This window comes from Balaenoptera borealis (assembly GCF_965194805.1).
Source record: "Balaenoptera borealis genome assembly, chromosome: 10".
NCBI lineage: Eukaryota > Metazoa > Chordata > Mammalia > Artiodactyla > Balaenopteridae > Balaenoptera > Balaenoptera borealis.
The window spans coordinates 107582661-107608077 of record NC_138874.1 but is presented as its reverse complement, the minus strand read 5'-3'; the positions used below and the strand labels follow the sequence as shown (position 1 = coordinate 107608077).

At 39.3% G+C, this 25417-nt stretch overlaps 1 protein-coding gene and 2 long non-coding RNA genes across 4 annotated transcripts in view; 2 read left to right on the top strand and 1 right to left on the bottom strand.

The window, feature by feature from the left end:
- Positions 1–2893: 2893 nt before the first annotated feature.
- MCMBP (minichromosome maintenance complex binding protein) overlaps positions 2894–25417 on the top strand; it is a 69174-nt gene continuing 46650 nt past the window's right edge. For both annotated transcript variants that reach the window (XM_082407054.1, XM_082407053.1), the window contains exon 1: positions 2894–3249. In XM_082407054.1, coding sequence (XP_082263180.1) covers positions 3192–3249 — 58 coding nt within the window. In that variant the 5' untranslated portion in view covers positions 2894–3191. The remainder of the gene's footprint in view (positions 3250–25417) is intronic.
- Positions 5960–25417, bottom strand: part of LOC309635582 — a 35071-nt gene continuing 15613 nt past the window's right edge. The window contains exon 2 of the long non-coding RNA XR_014248895.1: positions 5960–6298. This is a non-coding gene — a long non-coding RNA (uncharacterized lncRNA). The remainder of the gene's footprint in view (positions 6299–25417) is intronic.
- Positions 12902–23739, top strand: LOC309635584. The gene is made up of 2 exons (XR_014248897.1): positions 12902–15549; positions 15865–23739. It is a non-coding gene; the product is annotated as an uncharacterized lncRNA (long non-coding RNA).

Genomic DNA, 25417 nt, shown 5'->3' with positions numbered 1-25417 from the left:
GTCAGACACTGTTCTAGGTGCCGGGGAACAGGACAGCATACAAATACCAAAATCATTGCTTTAAGGATCTGGTGGAAATTTTAGTGCAGCTGAGGCTGAATTTGTGATAAGTATATAGAAAACAAGCAAATGTTTAAAAGAAATTTTTACCCCATCCTGAGGCAACTACATTCAATTCTTTCTGCTGATTCTTCCTGTATTTCTAAGATTTTTAAATTAACATGATTACATGTCACTTCTGTTCCTTTTTTTCTCCTTTGCATTATGTGTTGACTTCCCAGATGAAAGATGAGGATTTTGCTCTTTTTGGTCTTCTTTGTCCTTATCACATATATGAATCCTATATATCCTCATCCCTCTAGCCTCCTAAAGTTAAATTATATGGACTGCCCTGGTGGTGCAGTGGATAAGACTCCGGGCTCCCAATGCAGGGGGCCCGGGTTCGATCCCTGGTCAGGGAAGTAGATCCCACATGCATGCCGCAACTAAGAGTTTGCATGCCACAACTAAGAAGCCTGCCTGCCACAACTAAGACCCAGCGCAACCAAATAAATAAATTTAAAAATATTTTAAAAAATTATAATGTTGGTAAGATTAATATTCAAATTGTAACATTATTATGCTATTTAAACACTATTGATAGCCATGTCATGCAATAAATTGTGATTCTTTTAATTTTCTGTTCAAGTTTTTGTTTTCCTAGCTTTAAGGCTTGGAACACCTTTCCCTCACACTTTTCACCTAGCTAACTCTTATTTATCTTTCAAGTCCCAGTGTAAATGTCACATTTTCAGGAAATCCCTGAAGGATCCTTTCCCCACAAGTCTCCCTCACTAGAATACATAGTGCTGTTCATTCCTCTTATAGAACTTCACTTTTTCTTGCCTGGCACCTATCATGGTTGTAAATGAATAGTTATTTAGTAATAAGTCTCTCACTGAACCGTATATACCACGAAGGCAGGGATAGTATCTCCCTTTTTCACCCCAGTATTTCCAATGCCTTCGGTAATTACTTGTAGACAGGGTTACGTAACGTCCTCCTTAAAAATATGGACTTGGGGTGGGGGCAGAAGTGTGATTACCAGTGGTGGGAAGAGAAAACTTGCCATAGAGAAGTACTCTCTTGGACCTTCCCTTGGCCTTTTAAATTTTCATAACTATTAGTAGTATCAAAACATCTTGCCACAGGAAAATTAGAGGGTGAAATTATTCACATTATAAAGTAATCACATTTCAGTAGAATCACAGTGTCTCTTTAAGTAAAATCTGAGCAATTGTTTGCTTACAAATAACTGAATACAGAGGTAGAAACCAAAAGCTTAAGTGTTACTAGCCACTGCTGAATTGGTATCCAGCTGCAATTTCATATAAAGTAAATCTGAAATTATCACAATTTAAAAGTAGATGTTCGGGACTTCCTTGGTGGTCTAGTGATTAAAAGTCTGTGCTTCCCATGCAGGGGGTAGGGGTTCGATCCCTGGTGGGGGAACTAAGGTCCCACATGCCCTGCCGCGTGGCCAAAAAGTTAAATAAATTAATAAATAAATAAAAGCAGATGTTCATGACATATATTTAATTTGTGTATTACTGGCCACAAAGCTAAAGAGGGGGTTTCTCCATTCAATACTAGGGACTTGGCAACCCCCTCTGTTCAATGAATGAATGAAAGAAGTGGTGGTAATGCCAAAAATTTGAAACAGCTTCCCCAAACTCACCAGAGCCACAGGTATGATACAGTACACCAGTCATAGTCATCCCTGGGTATTAGTTGCAAGGAGTTGGTTCCAGGACCCCACGGATATCTGTGGATGCTCAAGTCCCTTATATAAAATGGCAGAGAACAGTGGCCCTGGGTGACCGGCCCTCTATACCTGCAGTTTCCACATCTGCGGATTCAACCAAACTTCACCCATGGATACCGGGTGCAGAATGTAATCGGTTCACGGTGACAAATACAAAATAACCCCTTTTGCCCTAAGGAAGGCTTGAGACCTGAGTTCAGGTTCTCCAGCTCCCCACTTTCTAGACTCCATTCAGATCCTTCCGATAATACGCCATATTTCAGCTGATGAGACTGGGATTTTCTCAGATATATTCCAGGCCTAGTGGCTGTTTCATTACAGAACTTGCATATTTCCCAAATTTCCTCATTCAAAGGTTACTGTTGACTTGATCTTTTGTGTGTGCTGATGCCACCGTCTTCATTCTGAGGGTGTCCTGACACACACGTCCTGTAGGAACCTCGCCAAAGCTCCTCGGCTGTTTCCAGCTTCTAGGCAGACACAGGCCAGGGTATGTTTTCACAGTTATGAACTTGCCTCTCAATTAGGAACTAGTCCCTCTGCAGTGCCTGAGATGACAGAAAGGGAGCTTGGGGTTTTTCAAAGTCCCCCTTATCTAAATGTACACCTTCCTCAGTGGGGTAAGACTTGATCCGGCTGAAGGAAAGTCACTACATAGGGTTTCGGGCAGGGAACCAGAAAAAAGAGTTGCCATCGGCAAAAAAAAAAGGCACCAAGAGGACGCGATGAGGTGGGCGGACACCAAAGGCTGCTTTACACTCTAATTTTGCCCAGCGATAACTTTGAAGTTTCTTTGGGCTTGTGCTTTTGGTCTGTTGCAAAGCCTGTGCAACGCCTCGCACTATAAATGTATAAACCGGACCTCGGGAGTTTCCCCCTTCGATCCTGCAGAGTGACACCCAGCAAAACACCTCCCTCGGCCCGCGACGCCGAGCTCCGGATCCCGAGGCCACGCCTGCCCTTCCTTTCGCCCGTTTCTAAGATGGCGGCCGCCCTGCCGCCGCGGCCCCGCCCCTCCCCGGCCCGCCCCCCTCCCCCCAGCAGGCGCGCCCCGCCCCCCCGCCGCGGGACCGCGCAGCGCGCTCCCGCCGCCCCTCCTCGCGTGAGCTCCACCCAGGTCGCAGGCAGCGCGGTCGGCGGCGCCTATTTCCCGCCATTGTGCAAAGTGGAGGTTGGGGGCCCGCACGCGCCACCTGCCCGTCTCCGGCAGCGCCTCGTTGCCGCCGCCACAGCCGCCGTTCTCTGAGGCGCGGGGAGGCCGGGCGGCCCGCGCCGCGAGGCTCACCCTGCGTGGGAGGGCGAGGGCGAGGGCGAGAAGCGGCCGAGCCAGCGAAGAGGAGCAGCGGCGCGGGACGCCGGGCCGCGCCGGCTCCGGCCCGTCTGCGAGATGCCCTGTGGGGAGGATTGGCTCAGTCACCCGCTGGGGATCGTGCAGGGCTTCTTCGGTGAGTGGCGGCGCCGGGGGCGGGCCGGGGTGGCCGCCGAGTTGACGGAGCCCCGGGCCCGACCCCGCCGCGCGGCCCCACGCGGGGCTACCTCGAGGGCTCGCGCGGCCGAGACGGCCAGCCGGGCCTGCGCCGGCCGGCGTTCCACACCGCGGACTCCGGGCCGCGGCTTCCCGGGCCCGGCCGCAGGTGCCTCCCACCTGCCCGATTCGCGATTCGCAAGCGGCCAAGGTTACGCCGCGAGGAGCGAGCGGGCGGGCGGGCGGGCGGCCGTGATTGACGGCCTCGCTTCCCTTCGTGGCCCTGCTGGCGGCCCGAGCCCCGCGTGCGGCAGAGCTCGGAGGGGCCCTTGAACCTTCGCGAGGGCCGGCGGAGATGGGGTGAAGGAAAAGCACTTTGCCTAGGGGAAGCCTGCAGGATATTTCAAAACTTCCGGTGTGTCGGGGGAGTGCTCGCTCCCTCGCAGCAGAAGTTGGCTCTAACTCCTGTATTACACACATCCTCTCTTTTCGAGATAAGATTTAGTGTAACAGCTTAATTTTTCTTTTAGGATGCCTTTAAAACCAGCCCAGTCTCCATCTACTCTTGTGCCAGAGGTAGCAAGAAATGTTGGACTACTCAAACGCGCTCCTACATAGAAAGAGCTTAGGATGTGGCAGGCAAGCTTAGTAAATTTTAGCTGCAATTATTGTTAATGCCACTTTTCTGCTACGGAAAATTTAGGTTTGTTTGCAGTTAACTGGGCATTTTGGCCGCAACCCCCATGTCTTTTGCGCTTAGGAGTGGTGGACGCAAACCCGACCAGAAATCAGTGTGTTAGATCAGAACACCTGACGTGTCAGGAGGTAACTTAAACTTGTAGAGTGGCCTTCCTCACTTAAGACGTTGTGGGATATTAGTGAGAACGCCTATTAAGAAGCTCAGTAGTCCCCAGCAGCCAAAACCGATGGCAGAAAATGTATGTACTTCTTGCAGGAAAGGCTCACTCAGCAAATCTTCATTCATTTTCCTTATAATTTGAGCTAGTTTAGTTAGCTGGTTTCCCAGGCTGAAACTAGAAACAGCAAATTAGAAGAAGGCCTGGATAGGCAACCGGACTGTAGCCAGTGAACACCGACAACCTGATAAAGAAGAAATTTAAAACTATGTATATGTTGTTAAAAAATTTTTTTTTTTGAATCACTGTATATCCATCAAGGGTGCTTTTGAGGAAGGGGCATATATCTCTCCACTGAATCCTAGTAATTGATGTTCGTAATGAATACTGGAACCAATAATTGATTTCCAAAATAATGGCCCCAAAATGTGGAGTGAAGATTAAGTTGCACAGTAGGTTTAAGAGGGTGCAGGGGCATAAATACTTTTTAGGAAAAATCTTTCAAAAGTAAGTTTTGGTGCTTAAAGGATGAAGTTCCCGTTATTGATGTTTAGAAAATTTATTTATGAGAAATACCCCTATCCTAGTCTTGCTGGATCAATGAGGTGATTTTATATGTAGTATATATTTGAATGTATTTGTGTCAGATTTTGTCTCCTGCGTGTATGATCCTAAGAGGCAAACGACTCATTGTAGTACAAAAGGTGTAATTTGGATATAAAGTATTGGCTTCACAGTATTTTGTAAAGTTTGTGTAGTGTTGTGGGAACCGGGACCTTGTGGATGTGTTTCCCTCCAGAATGTCTTATTCTCATACAGGTTGTGTCTTACAGAGAAAACTAATACTTACAGTCATGATGTTTTTGTAGAAGCTGTTCTGATGTATAGTATATATTTTTGCTATATTTTCCTATCACTGTGAATATATTGAATAACTTTATCTTAAAACCATTTACAAGTATGTTCGTGTGAGAAGTAAGTGAGGTGTTAAACTTGTGGACTCTTTTTTGTTTAGTAGGAAATTGTTTTGAATCCATCTTTCCCCCAGATAGAAAAGGAATGCCCGTCTGTTGTGGTTTATGAAGCCTTCTGGGCCCCGCCCCTGCCCAGCCCTCAGACCTCATCACTATATTCCCCCTCATGTTGAACCTTCTTTCAGTTCTTTGATGTTGAACCTTGCCTCTAGGCTTTCTGCATAGGCTATTTCCTTTGCCCGGTCCCCACTTCCTCTCCCAGGGCCACTTTCCTGGCTAAATCTTACTCTTCCTTTGGGAACCTAAGTTAGGTACCTCCTGCTGCATGTAATTATAGGATCCTGTGTGGCCTGGAAATTAGCTTGTAAAGCATGTTGTTGAAATCACTTGTTTCTTGGGTTCCTCGGCTGTATTTTCACCTTGGGAATTCAGGGCGTGTATCTGCTTTATTCACCTAGAATACATCTGTACATCAAAAGGGCTCCGTGAACATTTGCTGAGGAGAGGCAATGGAAAGACTGATTAATCAATCAGAAATGGTGTAAATTGTGGTGGTTACTGTGACCACAAATCTAAACTAAGGACAGTCCTGGTGGACATTGTATTGGTTCAGAGAATGCGATGTGATCGTACCAGGTACGAGTTACTCTCACATGCAAATCCTAATTCTAATTCTTTTTTCTTGGTTTGGATAAGAAACTTTGAAATTCTCTTAGAGGCCAGTCATAACTGTATGAATCATAATTCATCTTTGTGAACCAATCCATATTTTGAATTTGTATCTTCCATATTACAGTTATTCATATGTAAATTTTTTCCTGTAAGCCTTCAAAAAATACCTTTTATGTTTCTGTACCAGTTTCTAAAAGATTTTTTTTTAAACACTTTTTAATTTTATTTATTTATTTATTTATTTATTTATTTATTTATGGCTGTGTTGTGTCTTCGTTTCTGTGAGAGGGCTTTCTCCAGTTGCGGCAAGCGGGGGCCACTCTTCATCGCAGTGCGCGGGCCTCTCACTATCGTGTCGTGGCCTTTCTTGTTGAGGAGCACAGGCTCCAGATGCGCAGGCTCAGTAGTTGTGGCTCACGGGCCCAGTTGCTCCGCGGCATGTGGGATCTTCCCAGACCAGGGCTCGAACCCGTGTCCCCTGCATTAGCAGGCAGATTCTCAACCACTGAGCCACCAGGGAAGCCCTCTAAGAGATTTTATATGTAGAATCTTGAGGTCCAAAGGCTTAAGATTCAGGAATACTTTATTGGACTCTGTTATGTGCATAATGCTGATGGCTCAGTCCCCACAGTGATTGTTCATTTACTGACCCATATTAAATTGCTTCCCTTAAACAAAAGCAGGAATCTTAGATGAGAAAAAGTTTTGTATACTTCTTTTTCTTTTAATCATTTTTTATTTTAAAGAAGGAATTTTTTTCACTTGAATTAATAACTTGAATTAATAACTGCTGTTAATTTCAGAAAAGTAGGAATGCTTATCAACTGATTCTTTATGTACGTTCTCTTCAGATTGTTGGTTGGGTCAAGATCATTAGTTTTGGTTATATTCAAGGCACTTTGGTCATATCTAACAGAACTAGAACTAGACTAGCTCATGAAAAAAAGGAATTGGTGTGTGGAGGAGGGAAAGGAGTAGTATTTTATCACTAGCATTTTAGAGAATTTAAAGCGATAATAAGATCATCTAAAAGTCTGTCTGCTTTTTTATTGTCACCATGATTCTGTACCGACAGTTCACCCCCTTTTGTCTGTACCCACCTTCGATCTCTCCTACCACCTGGCCCTTGTTAGACCACTGAAAAAAAGTGATTTGTTATAAGACTATAAAACCCAAAGGCAGGAAGGGTGGCTTGGTATCCCAAGAGACTACTGAATGGAATTGGAAAACTAGCGGGAATCCAACCAAGCAGCGCTTCTCAGTTTTTCTCCCTTAGGCTACGTTCATCTCTGCACACAAACTTTATCTTTCTCTATTCCACAGCTCCCAATTTCACCTGTCAGTTCCAACCCACTTGAGCTAGCATCTTTATCTTAATCCCAAATTCCAGGGTTAGAGAATCTGATTGGCCCAGCATGGAGTCAGGGCTCCACTAGTCAGCTATGGCCAGGGCAGTGTTATATAGGATAGTCGTAACTATTGAGGCCCATACCTCAGCAGTGGGGGAAGTTCTCAGAGAAGAAGAATGGATTGGGCAGCTGTGGCAAAAGCATAAATACATATATTTATACATGTGCATATATGAATTTTAAAATTATTGAATAATAACTTGCCTATGGTTAAAAAAACCCAGCATGATAGTATTAAATGAAGAGTGAAAGTATGCTGCTCTTCTCCCACTGAGGTCACTAGTTTTAACTGTTTCCGATTATAGTTCTTTTTTCTTCATTGAGATATAACATAAAATTCACTGTTTTAAAACGTACAGTTCAGTGGGTTTTAGTATGTTCACTATGAGTGCAGTTATCACCACATCATTTCCATCACCCCAGAAAGAAGCCCCATATCTGTTAGCAGTCACTCCCAATTGCCCCCTCCTCCCTCCTCTTGCAACCACTAATTTACTTCTGTCTATGGTTTACCTAATCTGGACATTTCATATAAATGGACTCATATAACTTGTGGCCTTTTGTGTCCGGTTTCTTTAACTTGGCATAATGTTATCGAGGTTCATCTATGTTGTAGCATGTATCAGTACTATATTCCTTTATGACCAGAATTAATATTCCATAGTATGGCTATACCATATTTTGTTTATTCATTTATCCATAGGTGAACACTTGGCTATTGTGAATAGTGCTGCTATAAACATTCATGTACAAGTTTTTGTGTGAATATATGTTTTCAGTTCTCTTCGGAATATGTCTCAGAGTGGGATTACTGGGCCATCTGGTAATTTTATGCTGGAACTTTTTCCCAAAGTGTGTGCACCATTGTACACTTCCACCAGCAATGTATGAGAGTCCCAATTTCTCCAGTCCACTTCAACACTTGTTATGATCTGTTGTTTTATTAGTAATAGCCATCCTAATGGGGGTGAACTGGTATCTCATTGTGATTTTGATTTGTATTACTGTAATGATAATAGTATAATAGTGTCTTTTCATATACATATAGGCCATTTGTGTATCTCATTTGGAGAAATGTCTTTTCAAGTTCCTTGCAGGTTTTTATTGATATTTTTATTTTTTTTGGCCACGCCATGCAGCTTGCAGGATCTTAGTTTCCGGGCCATGGATTGAGCCTTCACCCTCGGCAGTGAAAGTGCAGAGTCCTAACCACCGGACTGCCGGGGAATTCCCCTTTGCAGATTTTAAATTGGGGTTTTGTCTTTTTTTTATTTTAATAAATTTATTTATTTATTTATGTTTGGCTGTGTTGGGTCTTCGTTTCTGTGCGAGGGCTTTCTCCAGCTGTGGCGAGCGGGGGCCACTCTTCATCGCGGTGCGCGGTCCTCTCACTGTCGCGGCCTCTCCCGTTGCGGAGCACAGGCTCCAGACGCGCAGGCTCAGTAGTTGTGGCTCACGGGCCCAGTTGCTCCGCGGCATGTGGGATCTTCCCAGACCAGGGCTCGAACCCGTGTCCCCTGCATTGGCAGGCAGATTCTTAACCACTGCGCCACCAGGGAAGCCCTGGGGTTTTGTCTTTTATTGTTGAGTTATAAGAGTTCTTTATATATTCTGAATATTAGACCCTTATCAGATATATGATTTAGAAATATTTTCTACCATTCTATAAATTGTCTTTTCACTTTCCTGATAGTGTCTTCTGATGCAAATTTTTAATTTTGATGATGTCCAATTTATCTCTTTCCTTTAGTTGCTTATGCTTTTGGTGTTTAGGAAACCATTGTCTGATGCAAGGTCACAAAGATTAACACCTATGTTCTTTCTAAGAATTTTTAAGTTTTAGCTCCTTACCTTGAAGTCTTGGCTCCATTTTGAATTAATTTTTGGATATGGTATGAGGTAGCGATCCGAATTCATTCTTTTGCATGTGGATATCTAGTTGTCCCAGCACCTTGTGTGTGTGTGTGTGTGTGTGTGTGTGTGTGTGTGTGTGTTTTAACATTTACCAGTTTATTTTGAAGGATATCATAAAGGATGCAGATGAAGAGGTACATAGGGCAAGTTGTGGAAGGGTCCCTTGTGGAAGAGCTTCGGTCTCCATGGAACTTGGGTGCGCTACCCTTTCAGTATGTGGCTGTGTTCACCAATCTGGAAGCCCCACAGCACTGTTTGTTGAAAAGACTATTCTTCCCCGACTGAATGGGTTTGGCAACTTTGTTTAAAAAATGTGTATGTGTGTGTATCAATTGACCATAGATGTATAGCTTTATTTCTGAACTCTCAGTTTCATTCCATTGATCTATATGTTTACCCTTCTGCCAGTACTATGTTGTCTTGATTACTGTAGGTTTGTAGTAAGTTTTGAAGTGATGTATGAGTCCTCCAACTTTGTTCCTTTTTTTTTTTTTAAAGATTGTTTTGGCTCTTCAGAATCCCTTGTATTTCCATATGAATTTAGGATCAGTCTGTCATTGCTGCAAAAAAAAAGGCAATTGGCATTTTGATAGGGATTGCATTGAATCTGTAATGCGTTTAGTTCTTTTGGTAATAGAGAATAGTAAATATTACAGATTCTATGGGATAGGGAGGGTGGGAGGAAGATGCAAGAGGGAGGAGATATGGGGATATATGTATATGTATAGCTGATTCACTTTGTTATAAAGCAGAAACTAACACACCATTGTAAAGCAATTATACTCTAATAAAGATGTTAAAACAAAAAACAAAAAACAAAACAAACAATAAAAAGATTACAGATTCTAGAGCCAGACTGCTTCTTAACTACAGGGCCATACCCAGAATATTTGTCTATAATCATTTTTTAATACCTCCCTTCTTTATACTACAGAATTATTTTCAGTAATAATCATGAAATAAAGCTATATGCAGTGCTTAAGGTAATTACATATTTCAAAATAGATCTAGACATTGCTTCTAGCAACTTCTCCCTGCCCATTTTAGAATTTTTTGTTGTTGTTGAGTTCTGTTATGTTGATGTTGTTTCATGTTGGTAGGGGTACCACACTTTAGATTTGAATAAGTTTGTATTAATTGTATAATTAATGAATTCTTTGTATTAAGAATAACTTATCAAGTTTCTGCAGACAAAACTCAACTGTTTACTTGGTAGTGTTTATACCTACCTAATAGTTTGAATTTTGGTCTTTTAGTTATAGTTTGATATAATAATATTTTATATAAAGAATTGTCCGATGACTAATAAGTGAATTTTGATAAAACTGAAACATCTGCAAAAGACACAAATTAAAAAAAAAAAAGACAAATTAGAGAGATACCAAATCTTTCCACTGATGTTACTAACATATTTTCATAATTCATTCTTTAGCTTTAAAATAAATAGCCATTTAAGAAGAATACATTTCAATTTTAAGATATGATTCAGATTCAGTAAAATTTTCATGTATGAGTAAAATTTGCACCTACTTCCCCTCTCACTTCTCACTGTTTCACTGATTTATTAAACACAAATAACAATTCCAACAAGTTGTCCCATGGAAGATAGAATTGAAGTAACTCAAGTTCTCCTTCTTCATCTTTACAATCACTGGGTTATTGTTTGTTTATTTAAAATCTTTTGTATACATGTAGGACTCTAGAGTACCACAGGGCTTGGGGGATACTAACTGCTCTAACCAAGTTTGGACTGTTGTGTACCACTTAGAAATTTACTATCCAAACATATTCATGTAGCTGTGTCTATGTTGGGAGCCAAGTGTGTAACTGAGGATTCTTCAAATTAACTTCTATGTAGAATGCAATATTCATTAAAGGTTAAGTAGTAAAAATGTGCTAATTTGACACTACCACATATATTACTAAAACTCAGCAGTAGTTTTAGTTTAGTTCCCACAATTGTTTGGGATTAATACCAACAAAAGATTTTCTGGGGAAGAATGTTTTATCACTGACATTGTTTAGAATTGCCAATTCAGAGTGATGGTAGAAGCAGAATGAATTTTAGTTGGTTTTATTATTTTTAAATTCTCTGCAGGAAATGTATCTCTTGTTGCTAGCACTTAGGGTAGACTACTCCTACCACTTCTGTAGTAGGTCACTGCTTGGCCCCTCTTACTTCCTAACTTGGAGTGTGAACATGTCAAATTAATTAACCTTTTTTACCTCAATTTTATCATCTGTAAAATGGGACTAATAAGAAAATCCATTTTTTAAGCCTGTTAAAAGGATTAAATGAGATAATGCATATAAAGTGCTTAAAATAGTGCCTGGCACAGTCTTTTTTAAGTGTTCACTAAACATTAGCTACTATACTTTGGTAAAATTTATAATTTACAACCATTATTCTAAACAATATATATTTTACTTCCATTTGAGTCTCAATGTGTACTTTTCCCCCCATCCTCGTTTTTGAAGACTTCTTTAGAGCTGTTTTAGGTTCACCACAAAATTGAGCAGAAGACGTAGAGATTTCCCAAATACCTCCTGCCCCACACATGCATAGCCTCCCCCCTGTTATCAACATCTACTACCAGGGTGGTACATTTGTTATAATTGGTGAACCTACACTGACACATCATTATCACCTGAAGTCCATAGTTTACATTATGGTTCATTCTTGGTGGTGTGTATTCTGTCGCTTTGGACAAATGTATAATAATATGTACATACATACATTCATCATAGCATCATACAGGATAGTTTCCGTGCCCTAAAAATCCTCTGCGCTCTGCCTCTTAATCCTCCTCTCCCCTCTAACCCCTGGCAACCACTGATCTGTTTTTTACTGTCTCCATAGCTTTTTTTTGCCTTTTCCAGAATGTTATATAGTTGGAATCATATACTATGTAGCTTTTTCAGATCGGCTCCATTCACTTGTGATATGCATTTAAGTTTCCTCCATGTGTTTTCCTAGTTTGATAAGTGCATTTCTTTTTGGCACTACATTCCATTGTCTGGGTATACCACAATTTACTTATCCATTCACCTAGTGGAGGACACCTTAGTTGCTTCTAAGTTTTGGCAGTTACAAATAAAAACTGCTATAAACATTTGTGTATAGGTTTTTTGTGGACATAAGTTTTCAACTCCTTTGGGTAAGTACCATGGAGTGCCATTGGTATGGGTAGAGTATGTTTAGTTTTATATGAAACTGCCAAACTGTCTTCCAGAGTTGCTGTACTATTTTGCATTCCCTCCAGCAATGAATGAGAGTTCCTCTTGTTCCACATCCTCTCCAGCATTTGTTAGTATTCTGGATTTTGGAGTGTAGAGGTAGCTCATTGTTGCTTTAATTTGCATTACCCTAATGACATATAATGTGTTGCATCTTTTGCTTATTTGCCACCTGTATACTTTTTTTTTAATATCTTTTTTTTAAAATTATTTATTTATTTATTTTTAGCTGTGTTGGGTCTTCGTTTCTGTGCGAGGGCTTTCTCTAGTTGCGGCAAGTGGGGGCCACTCTTCATCGCGGTGCGCGGGCCTTTCAATATCGCGGCCTCTCGTTGCGGAGCACAGGCTCCAGACGCGCAGGCTCAGTAGTTGTGGCTCACGGGCTTAGTTGCTCCGTGGCATGTGGGATCTTCCCAGACGAGGGCTCGAACCCGTGTCCCCTGCATTGGCAGGCGGATTCTCAACCACTGTGCCACCAGGGAAGCCCTTTTTAATATCTTTATTGGAGTATAATTGCTTGACAGTGGTGTGTTAGTTTCTACTTTATAACAGAGTGAATCAGCTATACATATATCCCCATATCTCCTCCCTCTTGCGTCTCCCTCCCAGCCTCCCTATTCCACCCCTCTAGGTGGTCACAATGTATACATTCTGTGGTGAGGTGTCTGTTCAGGTCTTTGGCGCAGTTTTTAATTGGGTTGTTCATTTTCTTATCATTGAGTTTTAAAGGTTCTCTGTTCTCCAACTTTGTTCTTTGTTCTTCCTCACTATTGCTGGCCATTCTGGGTCTCTTGCCTCTCTGTAGCTTTAGATTCAGTTTGTCAGTATGCACAAAATAACTTGTTGGGATTTGATTGGAATTGCATTGAATGTATAGATGAAGTTGGGAAAACCAACATCTTGAAAATATTGAGTCTTCCTCTCCATGAACATGGACTATCTCTCCATTTATTGAGTTTTTCTTTGATTTCTTTTGAGTTTTGTAGCTTTCCTCCTATAGATCTTATACATATTTTGTTAGATTTATACCCAAGAACTTAATTTTGGGGAATGCTACTGCAAATGATACTATGTTTTTAATTTCAAATTCTACTTGTTCACTGGGAGTACATAGGAAAAGTGATTGACTTTTGTATGTTAGCCTTGCATTCTGTAACCTTGTTTTAATAGCTTATTAGTGCCAGGAGGGTTTTTTGTTGATTCTTTTGGGTATTCTACATGGAAAATCATGTTATCTGCAAACAGAGAGTTTTATTATTATTTTTTCCTATCCATATACCTTTATTTCCCTTCCTTGTCTTACTGCATTAGCTAAGACTCCAGTACCATGTTGAAAAGGAGTGGTGAGAGAGGGGGCATCCTTACCTTGTTCCCGTTCTTAGTGGAAAAGCTTCTGGTTTCTCACTTACACTATTTTTAATTCTTCTGTTGCTTTCCTTTTAGATTTAAAGGCATGTTCTTTTTTCCTCCAACAATTTTAGACACTAATTCAAGTCTTTCACTGAGGAAATTAGTGTCTCTTTACTGCCCTCCATTGCTTCTACCCAATTTGTGTCAGTCATTGTATATTACCAAACTTTATAATATTTATATTCTATCTGTGACTATAATTTGTGCTTTGTCTGATCATGTTAGAAGGGTTAAAAATCAGTGAGTAAATGAACTACTGAATATAACCAAAAAGAAATACATGGATATAGAGAGCAAACTAGTGGTTACCAGTGGGGAGGAGGAAGGAAGGAGTGGCAAAATAGAGGTAGGAGATTAAGAGGTACAAACTACCATGTATAAAATAAGTAAGCTACAAGGATATATTGTACAGCACAGCCAATACTTTATAATAACTAAATGGAGTATAACCTTTAAAAATTGTGAATGACTATATTGTGCACCTGAAACTTATACAATATTGTACATAACTATAGTTCAATTTTTAAAAAATCAGTGAATAACATTTACAATTTATGACTGTATAGTTGTTTTCCCTGTAGGACTTACTAGGGTGTTTGGACCAGTAGGGAAGGAAGTACAATCTTGTCATTATTTTGGTTTAAGAATAGTCTTTTAAGAACAAGGTCAAATCATTTCTCTTAAACCCCAAGGTTTAATATCAAGCCATAATTTACAGCTTTTCATAATAAAATAGGTCTTGGACTTCATCAAATGCTTGGTTCTGTATCCCCCGAGAAGATCATTTTTTTTTTTCCTTTAATCTTTTAGTGTGGCAGATTACACTAATAGATTTTCTAATAACGAACTGTTTTGCATTATTGGGATAAAAGTACTGCTTGAACATGATTTTTTAAATATATATTCCATTGGATTCAGAAGTTAATAGTTTATATAGGAGTTTTGCTTCTTTATCTTTTGTGAAGTTGTCCTGAAACTTTGCAGAATTTTCTGGGGTTGGAACTTCATGGGATTGGGAGGAAAGATTAGCTACTGTTTCTTTTGTTTCTCTCATTGATATTGGACCTACAATGTTTATTTTGACCAAATTGTGATAAAAATAAGAACTCAGTCTTCTAATCTTGTGCCAGTTTTGGCAACTTATATTTTTTCAGAAATTTGTCCATTTTATCTGAATTTTCAAAATTAGTTTATTAGTTATTAGTTCATAGTTCATGATATTGTACATAGTTTTTAGTATTTATCTATAGCATTTCTCCTTTTAAAGTTTTGTTATTTTTTCCTTTTAGTTTTGTGTCTTATTTGTATCCTGTTGTTTTTATTTATTTGTATATTTTATTCTTTCTTTCTTTTTATCTTTTTCTACTGTACAGGCATGCCAGAAAATTTGTCTGTCTTAATATTAATCATTTGTATTGGTGTTTTGGTTCTCCATTCCATTGATGTCTGCCCTTAGCTTTATTTCCTTTGTTACTCTCTGGTTTGTTCTATTGCTCTTTTTTTTTTAATTAAAAATTTTTTTCTTTTAAATTAATTTATTTTTTGGCTGCATTGGGTCTTTGTTGCTGCGCGCGGGCTTTCTCTAGTTGCGGCGAGCAGGGACTGCTCTTTGTTGCGGTGCACAGGCTTCTCATTGCGGTGGCTTCTCTTGTCGTGGAGCGCGGGCTCTAGGCGCGTGGGCTCAGTAGTTGTGGCTCACGGGCTCTAGAGCACAGACTCAGTAGTTGTGGCGCATGGGCTTAGTTGCTCCGCGGCACGTTGGATCTTCCCGGACCAGGGCTCAAACCCGTGTCCCCTGAATTGGCAGGTGGATTCTTTTTTTTTTTAAAAGATTTATTTATTTTATTGATTGATTGCTATGTTGGGTCTTCGTTTCTGTGCTAGGGCTTTCTCTAGTTGCGGCGAGCGGGGGCCACTCTTCATCGCGGTGCGTGGGCCTCTCACTATCGTGGCCTCTCTTGTTGCGGAGCACAGGCTCCAGTCGCGCAGGCTCAGTAGTTGTGGCTCACGGGCCTAGTTGCTCCGCGGCATGCGGGATCCTCCCAGACCAGGACTCAAACCCGTGTCCCCTGCATTGGCAGGCAGATTCTCAACCACTGTGCCACCAGGGAAGCCCTGGCAGGTGGATTCTTAACCACTGCGCCACCAGGGAAGTCCCTATTGCTCTTTTTTTAGCTTCTTAACTTGAATGCTAATAAACTCATCTATTTCCATTCTCTCTTGGTATTTGATAAATGTGTTAAAATCTGTAACTTTCTTCCTAAACACCACTTTAGTAACCCACAGATATTAACCTGTACAACTTTCTTTGTCATCCAAGAGTATTTCATAATTATCACTCCATATTCCTTTCTAAACTAAGGATTTTTTAATAGTGTAAGTTTATTTGTTTTTTCTTAAATCATCAAGGACATGAGGATGCAGTTGTTTTAAGCTTTCCTTTTGCTATTGAGTTCTTGTCACATTTTGGTCAGAAAACATATTGTATGTTTCATATCTATTGAGGTTTCCTTTGTGGCTAGTACATAGAACTTTTTGTGAATGTCCTGTGTACTTAAAAAATACACTCTCTGTTTGGATATTTATATATTTATTAGAGAACTTGCTAATTATCTTATTCATATTTGCTATATTATTTGTTTTTGTGTTTTTGTGCTTAATTTATGTTTCTGAGAGAGCTGTGGAAAAGTCTGTAATTGTGATTGCTGTTTTATTTTTTTTCTCTTTAGTTTTGAAAGTTGTTGCTTTTTGTATTTTTGAGGCTATGTTGTCAGGTATGTATGTATCTTATTTTGTTAAGCAGTAGTGTGTTAAAATTTAATTTACTTATATTTGTTTGTAGTATTGCATTTTCTCCCCATTGAAGAGAATTTTGACATCGTTTTCACTAAGTTCTCCCAGCATTTTATTCACATCATTTTTTTACTCCAGACTGTTATCTTTTCGTGGATGTTCTTTAATGAGCCTGTTGAATCACTCTTTTAATTTGTGTCAGTTGCTTTTTAGGTTTATTGCTTAGTTTTCATACTGGGATTTTTTTTTCCATTGCGTTCATGAATTCTGTTGTTTCTTGAATCCTGTGCCTACCTCTTTATTGGAGTCTTTTTAAATTTTAAATTATTTTTAGGAAAGGTTGTGTGAGAAGAGAATAAGAGGCGCATTACATAATGATAAAGTAGTCAATTCACCAAGAAGACCTAAATGTAAAGACACCTAGCAAGAGTTTCAAAATACAAGCAGAAACTGACAGAACTAAAAGGAGAAGTAGACAAGTCTGCAATTATAGTCGGACATGCTACTACTCTTCTCAGAACTGTACCAAACTAGTGGAGAGAAAAGCAGCGAGGATATAGGCACCATCAGTCAAATAGATCTCACTATTGTAGAACCCTCTACTTAACAACAGCAGAATACACATTCTTTTCAAGTGCACATGGAACATTCATTCACCAAGGTAAACCACATCCTAAGTCATAAAACAAATATTTAACAAACCTAAGAGAATTGGAATCATCAAAGTATGTTCTCTGACCATAATGTAATTAGAATAGAAATCAGTAACAGATAACAAGAAATTCAGACTTGTGAAAATAACATTCTGAACAATTTGTGGATCAAAAAGAAGTCACAAGGGAAATTCTAAAATATTTTGAACTAAAGAAAAATGACAACACAACATATCAAAATTTGTGAGATAAGCCAAAGATGTACTGAGAGACTTTAAGAGCATTTATTAGAAGAGAGAAAGGTCTCAAACCAATAATTTAAGCTTATACTTTACGAAACTAGAAAAGAAGAGCAAAATAAACCCAAATCATACAGAACAAAGGAAATAATATAGAGCAGAAATGAATGAAGTTGAAAACAGAAGAAAAAATCAATGAAACCCAAAGCTCGTTGGGTGTTTTGTTGTTTTTTTACCCGAAAAGATCAATAAAATTCATATGCATCTTCAGACTAGCAAAGAAAAAAAAAGACAAAGATTACTGACATCAGGAACGAAATGGGAGATACTGTTAGAGACATGTGAAAGAATAATACACGAAAAGAATAATACAAACATCTTTATGGATATAAATTGAACGACTTGGATGAAATCGACCAGTTCCTTAAAAAACACCCTATTAATTTCTTATCTCTTTTGTAACAAACTACCACAAATTTAGTTGCTTAAAACAACATAAATGTGGGGCTTCCCTGGTGGCACAGTGGTTGAGAATCTGCCTGCCAATGCATGGGACACGTGTTCGAGCCCTGGTCTGGGAAGATCCCACATGCCGCGGAGCACCTAGGCCCGTGAGCCACAACTACTGAGCCTGCGCATCTGGAGCCTGTGCTCCACAACAAGAGAGGCTGCGATAGTGAGAGGCCTGCACACCACGATGAAGAGTGGCCCCCGCTTGCCGCAACTAGAGAAAGCCCTCGCACAGAAACGAAGACCCAACACAGCCAAAAATAAAAAAAAAAAACAAAAAAACCCATAAATTTATTTTTTTATTACAGTAGAGTTGATTTACAATGTTGTGTTAATTTCTGCTGTATAGCAAAGTGATTCAGATATAGATATATATATATAGAGATATATATATATATATATATATATACATTCTGTTTTATATTCTTTTCCATTATGGTTTACACAAGATATTGAATATAGTTCTCTGTGCTATTCAGTAGGACCTTGTTGTTTATCCATTCTGTGTATGCTGTTTTGCATCTGCTAATCCCAAACTCCCAATCCATCCCTCCTCCACTCCCCTCTACCTTGGCAACCACAAGTCTGTTCTCTTATGAGTCTGTTTCTGTTTTGTAGGTAAGTTCATTTGTGTCATATTTTAGATTTCACATGTAAGTGATGTCATATGGTAGTTGTCTTTCTCTGTCTTACTTCACTTAGTATGATAATCTCTAGGTCCATCCATGTTGCTGCAAATGGCATTACTTCATTCTTTTTTTATAGTCAAGTAGTTTTCATTGTATATATGTACCACATCTTCTTTATCCATTCATCTGTTGATGGACATTTAGGTTGATTCCATTTCTTGGCTATTGTGAATAGTGCTGCTGTGAATATAGGGGTTCATGTATCTTTTTGAATTATAGTTTTGTCCATATATATGCCCAGGACTGGGGTTGCTGGATCATATGGTAACTCTATTTTTAGTTTTTTGAGGAACCTCCATACTGTTTTCCATAGTGGCTGCATCAACTTTCATTCTCACCAGCAGTGTAGGAGGGTTCCCTTTTCTCCACACCCTCTCCAGCGTTTGTTACATAAATTTATTATCTTACAGTTCTGGAGGCCAGAAGTCTGATTTGGGTCTCACTGGGATAAGATCAAGTTGTCAGCAGGACTGCATTCCTTTTTGGAGGCACTAGGGGAGAATCTACTTCCTTGTCTTTTTTCCAGCTTCTAGAGTTTGCCAACATTTCTTGGGTTGTGGCCCCCCTCCATCTTCAAAGCCAGCAACAGCTGGTCAAGTTCTTCTCACATCTTCTTACTCAGACTTCCTCTTCTGCCTCCTACCACTTTTAAGGACCCTTGTAATTACCTTGGATCCCCCCAGATAATCTCCCTGTTTTAAGGTCAGCTCCGCCTAAATTCCCTTTTGCCATGTAACATAATATATTCACAGGTTCTGGGGATTAGAATGTGGACATCTTTGGGGGGGGGTCATTATTCTATCTACCACAGCCACCTACTATCCAGACTCACTCAAGATAAAATGGAGTTCCCTCCTTTCAGGTCCACTCTCCCTCCACTACCCGCCTGGAACCTCAGTTTTACTTTTTGTCTCTATGCATTTGCTTATTCTAGGTACTTCATATAAGTGGATACAGTATTTGTATTTTTTGTCTGTATTATTTCACTAAACATGGTTTTTTTTTTTTTTTTTTTAACTTAGCATGTTTTTAAGGCACATTCTTGTTGCCCTAATTGTCTTTTGACAAATATACAAAAGCCAATTCAATGGAAAAATATGATTATTTTTAACTAAGATATTGGAACAATTAGACATTTAAATGCAGAAATATTACTTGCAACCGAAATCTCATGCCTTATACAAAAACAAACTCAAAATGGGTCATAGATCTAAGTATAAAACCTTAAACTGTTAAACTTTTAGAAATAAAGAGAAGATCTTCATGACCCAGGGTTTGGCTATGAGTTCTTAGACATAATTCCAAAGACATAATGCATAAAAACAAAAATTTGACAAATTGGGTTTCATCAAAATTAAAAACTTTCGTTTTGCAAAAGCATTGTTAGGCAAATGAAAGGCTGAGAGAATATACCTGAAAATCATATATCAGATAAAGGACATATCTAGAATATATAAGGAAAATGTAATGATTATTAAGCCATTTTAAAAAGGGGCAAAAGATTTAAATAGATTTGAATGGACACTTCACCAGAGAGGATATAAGGATGGCAAATAACCACATGAAAAGAATTCAGTATCATTAGTCACTAGGGAAATGCAAATTTAAAGCATAATGGGATATCACAACTACTGGTAGAGCTAAAATTTTTAAAATTTTTAAAATTTTTTAAAAAATTTGACAATACCAGGTAGTGGTAAGAATGCAAACAGCTGAGTCTCTTATACCTTGCTGGTGAGAATGAAAAATGGTACAGCCACTCTGGGAAATAGGCAGAATCTTAAAATGTTAGTCGTATATAATATATATATATGTATGTGTGTATACATACACACATACATATATATATATATATATATACCTAGCTGTCACATTCTTAGGTTTTTACCCTAGAGAAATGAAAGCTTATGTTCACACAAAAACTTGCATACAAGTGTTTATAATGGTTTTATTTATAGTCATCAAAAGTTGGAGACAATCTAAATGTCCTTCAACGGGTGAATGGAGAAACAAATTGTAGTTCAGCTAAACAGTGGAATATTACTCAGCAATAAAAAGAAATGAACTATTGATACACTTATGTGTTGGGGGTTCCAAAACCACCCCTATGTTTGGAGGTTCGCTAAAATGACATATATGACTCAGTATGTAGTTGTACTCCTGGCTAAGATTTATTAAAACAGCATGGTAAGGATACACAGCCGGATCATAAGGGGAAAAGACAGATGGAGTCTCTTGGAATTTATGCATAGGTTTCCTTATGCTCTCTCCCATGGGAGAGTTCATAGCTTGGAAGACTCGATATTGTTAAGTTGTCAGTTCTCCTCAAATCTATACTATGCAATATAAACCTAATCAAAATTTCAGCAGACTTTACATAAAAGTCGACAAGTTGTTCCTCAAAATTATTTAGAAAACTTGAGGATCTAGAATAATCAAGACAGACTTGAAGACAAAGATGAAGAACATAACTACCTGATTTTAGGACTAACTATCAAGCCATAGTGATTAAAACAATATGGTATTGGCATAAGGATAGACAACTAGATCAGTGTAACATAACAGAAAATCTAGAAATACATTAACGTAAATACAATGAGTTGAGTTTGACAGTAGTGCCAAAGCAATTTATTTATTTGTTTATTTATTTATTTTTAAAAAAACCTATCATTTATTGCTGCTGAGGACCAACCAGGAGACTTTACCCGAGTCACAACATCTATTTCTCATCACTGATGGACTTGGAACTATGATAGTTTGCTAATTCTATAGCAGGAAAGATTGGCAGTGTATGAGTGAAGTTCCTGGTTTTGACCATGGGTTTGTGGCATATGTTTAGTGAGTGGTTATTTTTTGCATATTTTCTCTTTGGTAGATGTATGACAGTTAATTGTTACTCTGTTTGCCAAAGCAATTTACTGCTAGAAAGTTGTTTAATTAAATAATGCTGGAACAAATGGATATCTTTTTGGAAAAAAATGAGCCTTGATGTCTATGTCACACTATAATCAAAAACATTAATTTGATATGGATTACAGACTTAAATGTGAAAAGTGAAAAACAGGAGAATATCTTCATGACCTTGGGGTCAGTAACCATAAAAGAAAAAATTGAAAAGTTGGACTTTGTCAAAATTGAAAACTTCCCATCAAAAGACACCATTAAGAATGTCAAAAAGCAAGCTACAGATTAGGAGAAAATACTTGCCCTACATATATCTGACAAAAGACTTGCATCCAGAATACACAAAATTTGTACAAATCATTGATGCCACAACAAAATCTTTTTTTTTTTTTTTGGGCCGTGCTGTGTGGATTGTGGGATTTTAGTTCCCCAACCAGGGAGTGAACCCTGGCCATTGGCAGTGAGAGCATGGGGTCCCAACCACTGGACTGCCAGGGAATTCCTAACAAAATCATTTTTTTAAAAGATGGACAAAATTAATAAGCAGGCACCTCACAAAAGGATTATTAGAATGGTCAATAAACATATGAAAAGGTGTACATCACTAGTCCTTAGGGAAATGTATATTCAAACCCCAGTGAAATATTACTGCATACCCAGCACAATGACTAGGATTAAAAAGATTGACAAGACCAAGTGTTGGTGAGGTAGAATACCTAGAACCCTCATACGCTGTTGCTGAGAGTGTGAAAGCGTATATATTTTTTGTTCCTCAGTTCCCCTGACCGCTTGAACTAGGGCAGGATTGAGTGCAGTGGTGCCCACATTCAGATGGCCAGGAATTCATGGGAAATATAATAGAGTGATATGTGTGTGCTCAGCAGGTCTCTTGGTTGCAAATGGCCCAACTCGATTCTACTTAAACCAGAGAAGATGAATACGTTGTCTCAGATAACGGTTCCTGAGAGGGTTAACGTCAGACTCAATTACAGCCAAATACTTCAAACTGTGTCTACAGAAATCAGCCTTTTTACTCCACTTTCCTCTGGGATGGCTTAGTTTTCAGACAGACCTTGGTCACTGTGGCCACATGCAGCTGCGGGATTATAACCTATAATGTTGAACCCAGCTACTAAGCCTTATTCCCAGGATTGTCCTTGATTGATGCATCCCTAAACTGATCATCAGAACCACTGTGAGGTCTAGATCAGGTCCACCCTTGGGCTGGGAGTGACGGTGCTGTGGTTCCTCCCTCAAAAAGAGGCACTGTCACTAGGAAAAGGGGAAATGGATGCTAGTCTTGCGAAACAACCTATTTTCTCTACATTGTACTTATTTAATGTTTATTTCTCTAACTCCGATAGCTATGTCCCAGGCCCTTGCTAGACCCTGGAAATGTAAAGGTGAATTGTTTGTGAATAGAGAGCAGATCTGTAGCCTGGCATTGAAAACTCTGTGATGTGTTTGGCCTCATCTTCCTTTTGTTCAGTAGCTTTATTCTTTTCCAGGCACTTAGTGCTCCATGTATTTGAATTTCTGGTAGTGTCCATCCTTGTCCTTGGTTTACCGTTACTCTTTCTTCCCCCAGAGTGCTCTACGTCTGGAATATGCCCATCCCTCATACGTCAACATGTTTCAGTTCTACCCTTCTTCCCCGGCCTGGCTCAAACACCTCTTTCAGAAGCCCTCACTGAGATTTTTTTGACCTACGTTAGTTTCTCTTCTTTGCTTTTGCCTGTTATTCTATCCATAGCTTATCTTAGCTCTAAGTTCCTTCAATTCTAAGTATCCTGATAGCACCTGGCAGAGTGCTGGGCACACAGTAGGCTTAATAAATAATGGATAGTTATTGAACTCTTGATAATTTTGGAATTATCTATTGCAGTCCTTTAATTGTCCAGCAGTACCAGATATTTGTAAGCTGGCCTTTACTTAAGAACATTTTGTGTACATGTAAGTTACTTAGAAGTAACTTACTGCTTCCCAATCACTCTTTGATGTAGCTTCATCACCTGTGATGTGGTATATTCAAGTTTCTTACACAAACGTAGTCAGCATAGTGGTGTTCGCAGTCATGGCTGCATGTAGGTCTTTTCTTTAAACATCCATTTGGACTAGAAGCAAAAATACCCATTTTGGTCCCCTCCCCCCGCCGTCCAATTCCGTAATCATTTATTGGCATGTGTCTAGTGGAGCAGTGGTTCTCAAATGTCAGTGTGCATCAGAATCACCTCGAGGGTATTTTAAAACATGAATCGCTAGGCTTCACCTCCAGAGTTTCTGATTCAGTAGGTCTGGGATGGGCTGAAGAATTTGCCTTTCTAACAACCACTCAGGTGGTGCTAATACTGCTAGTCTGGGAACCAAGCTTTGAGGACTAGTTGACTACTAGTAGATTTAATCCTCATTGCACATCAGAATCACTTCCTCGTTTTTCATCTCCACGAGTTCTTTTTAAGAACCGTCCTTTGCTCAGTTAAGTGAAAGCATTTGGAATCTCTGCTGCAGCATGGTGTTAGCAGGATTTTATGAGTATTTCTAACAGAATCAGCTCCATAACAGATATAGACAAAATTCCTTTACGCCACATCTCCATAGCACCTGTGTGATGAGTATGGTACCTGTGTGATGGTGAAAGTACTGACCAGCTATGGTTAGGTAGTTCTAGTTCATGAAAACATATATTCCTAATTCTGTTGATGATTCGCTCTTTGGTCTTGACCAATTCCCATAATTTTTCAAAGTCCGGTTTTCTTTAACATGACATTAAAAACACCTTTCTCTGATTTTGCAATCATCATTGCAAGAAGCATAAAATGGATGCTGAGTCTTGGGAGCAGGGCAAATTTCATGAAAATTATCTGAGGTATCTCCTGTAGATTGCTTTTTAGTTGTAAGGGGAAGAAAGTAACTACAGTGGAGGAATTGGCTGTCACTTTGGGTGATGAAAATTAACATCATTGATGAGGGGAAGATGGACAGCTTGTCTGTAAATGATGTACCTACAAGGGCACAGCATCCTCATGTAGCACTCTGACTGGTAACACGTAACTGCAATCTACTCATAAGGAAACGTCAGACAGACCCAGTGAGGAGATTTCTACTTTTTTATAAAGGGTTTGTATTCTGCAGTGTCAATGTCATAAAAGATAAAGATTGAGGAACTGTTCCAGAATAAAGGAGATTAAAAAAACACGGTAGCTAAAAGCAGTATGTGATTCTAGACTGGGTCCTGTACTGAAGTGGAAAAAGTGCAATGAAGGATAGTGTTGGGTCAAATGACAAGTTGGAATATGGATGGTAGATTAGATAAAAAGTATTGTATCAATTTTGAATTTCCTGAGATTGATAACAAGTACTGTGGTTATATAAGATAATCTCCTTATTCTTAGGAAACACATTGAACTATTTAAAGGTAAAAATAAATGATGTGTGTAATGTAATCTCAGGTGAGTCAGAAAAATATGTGGGAGAGAGGGAGAGCAAGCAAATAAAGTAAATGGGGCAAGGTTACAGGTGTTCTTTGTAATTATCATTGTGACATGTTTTTCACTGTGACTTTTTGAAAGTTTGAAATTATTCCCAAATAAAAACTTAAAAAAAACCCACCACCATTCTCTGCTCTTCATTTCAGGGTAATTGTAAAAAATTTTTAAAATCTGTATAAAAATGTTTTCAAAGATCAGTGTGCTTTTCAAATGATGGTTCCTGTTCTGCTTTGTCTAGGGAGCTTCGTATCTCATTCTGTGGGTGTTCTCAGGAGATTGTTAGCTCCTGAGAGCCTGCAGGGGGTCAGCCTCGCCCTGATTGTAATATCCAACCCCCCAACAAGGCAGCTTCTGGTGTCTTGTTCAGTGCTTCCAATAAGGCGCACACTAAACTAATGT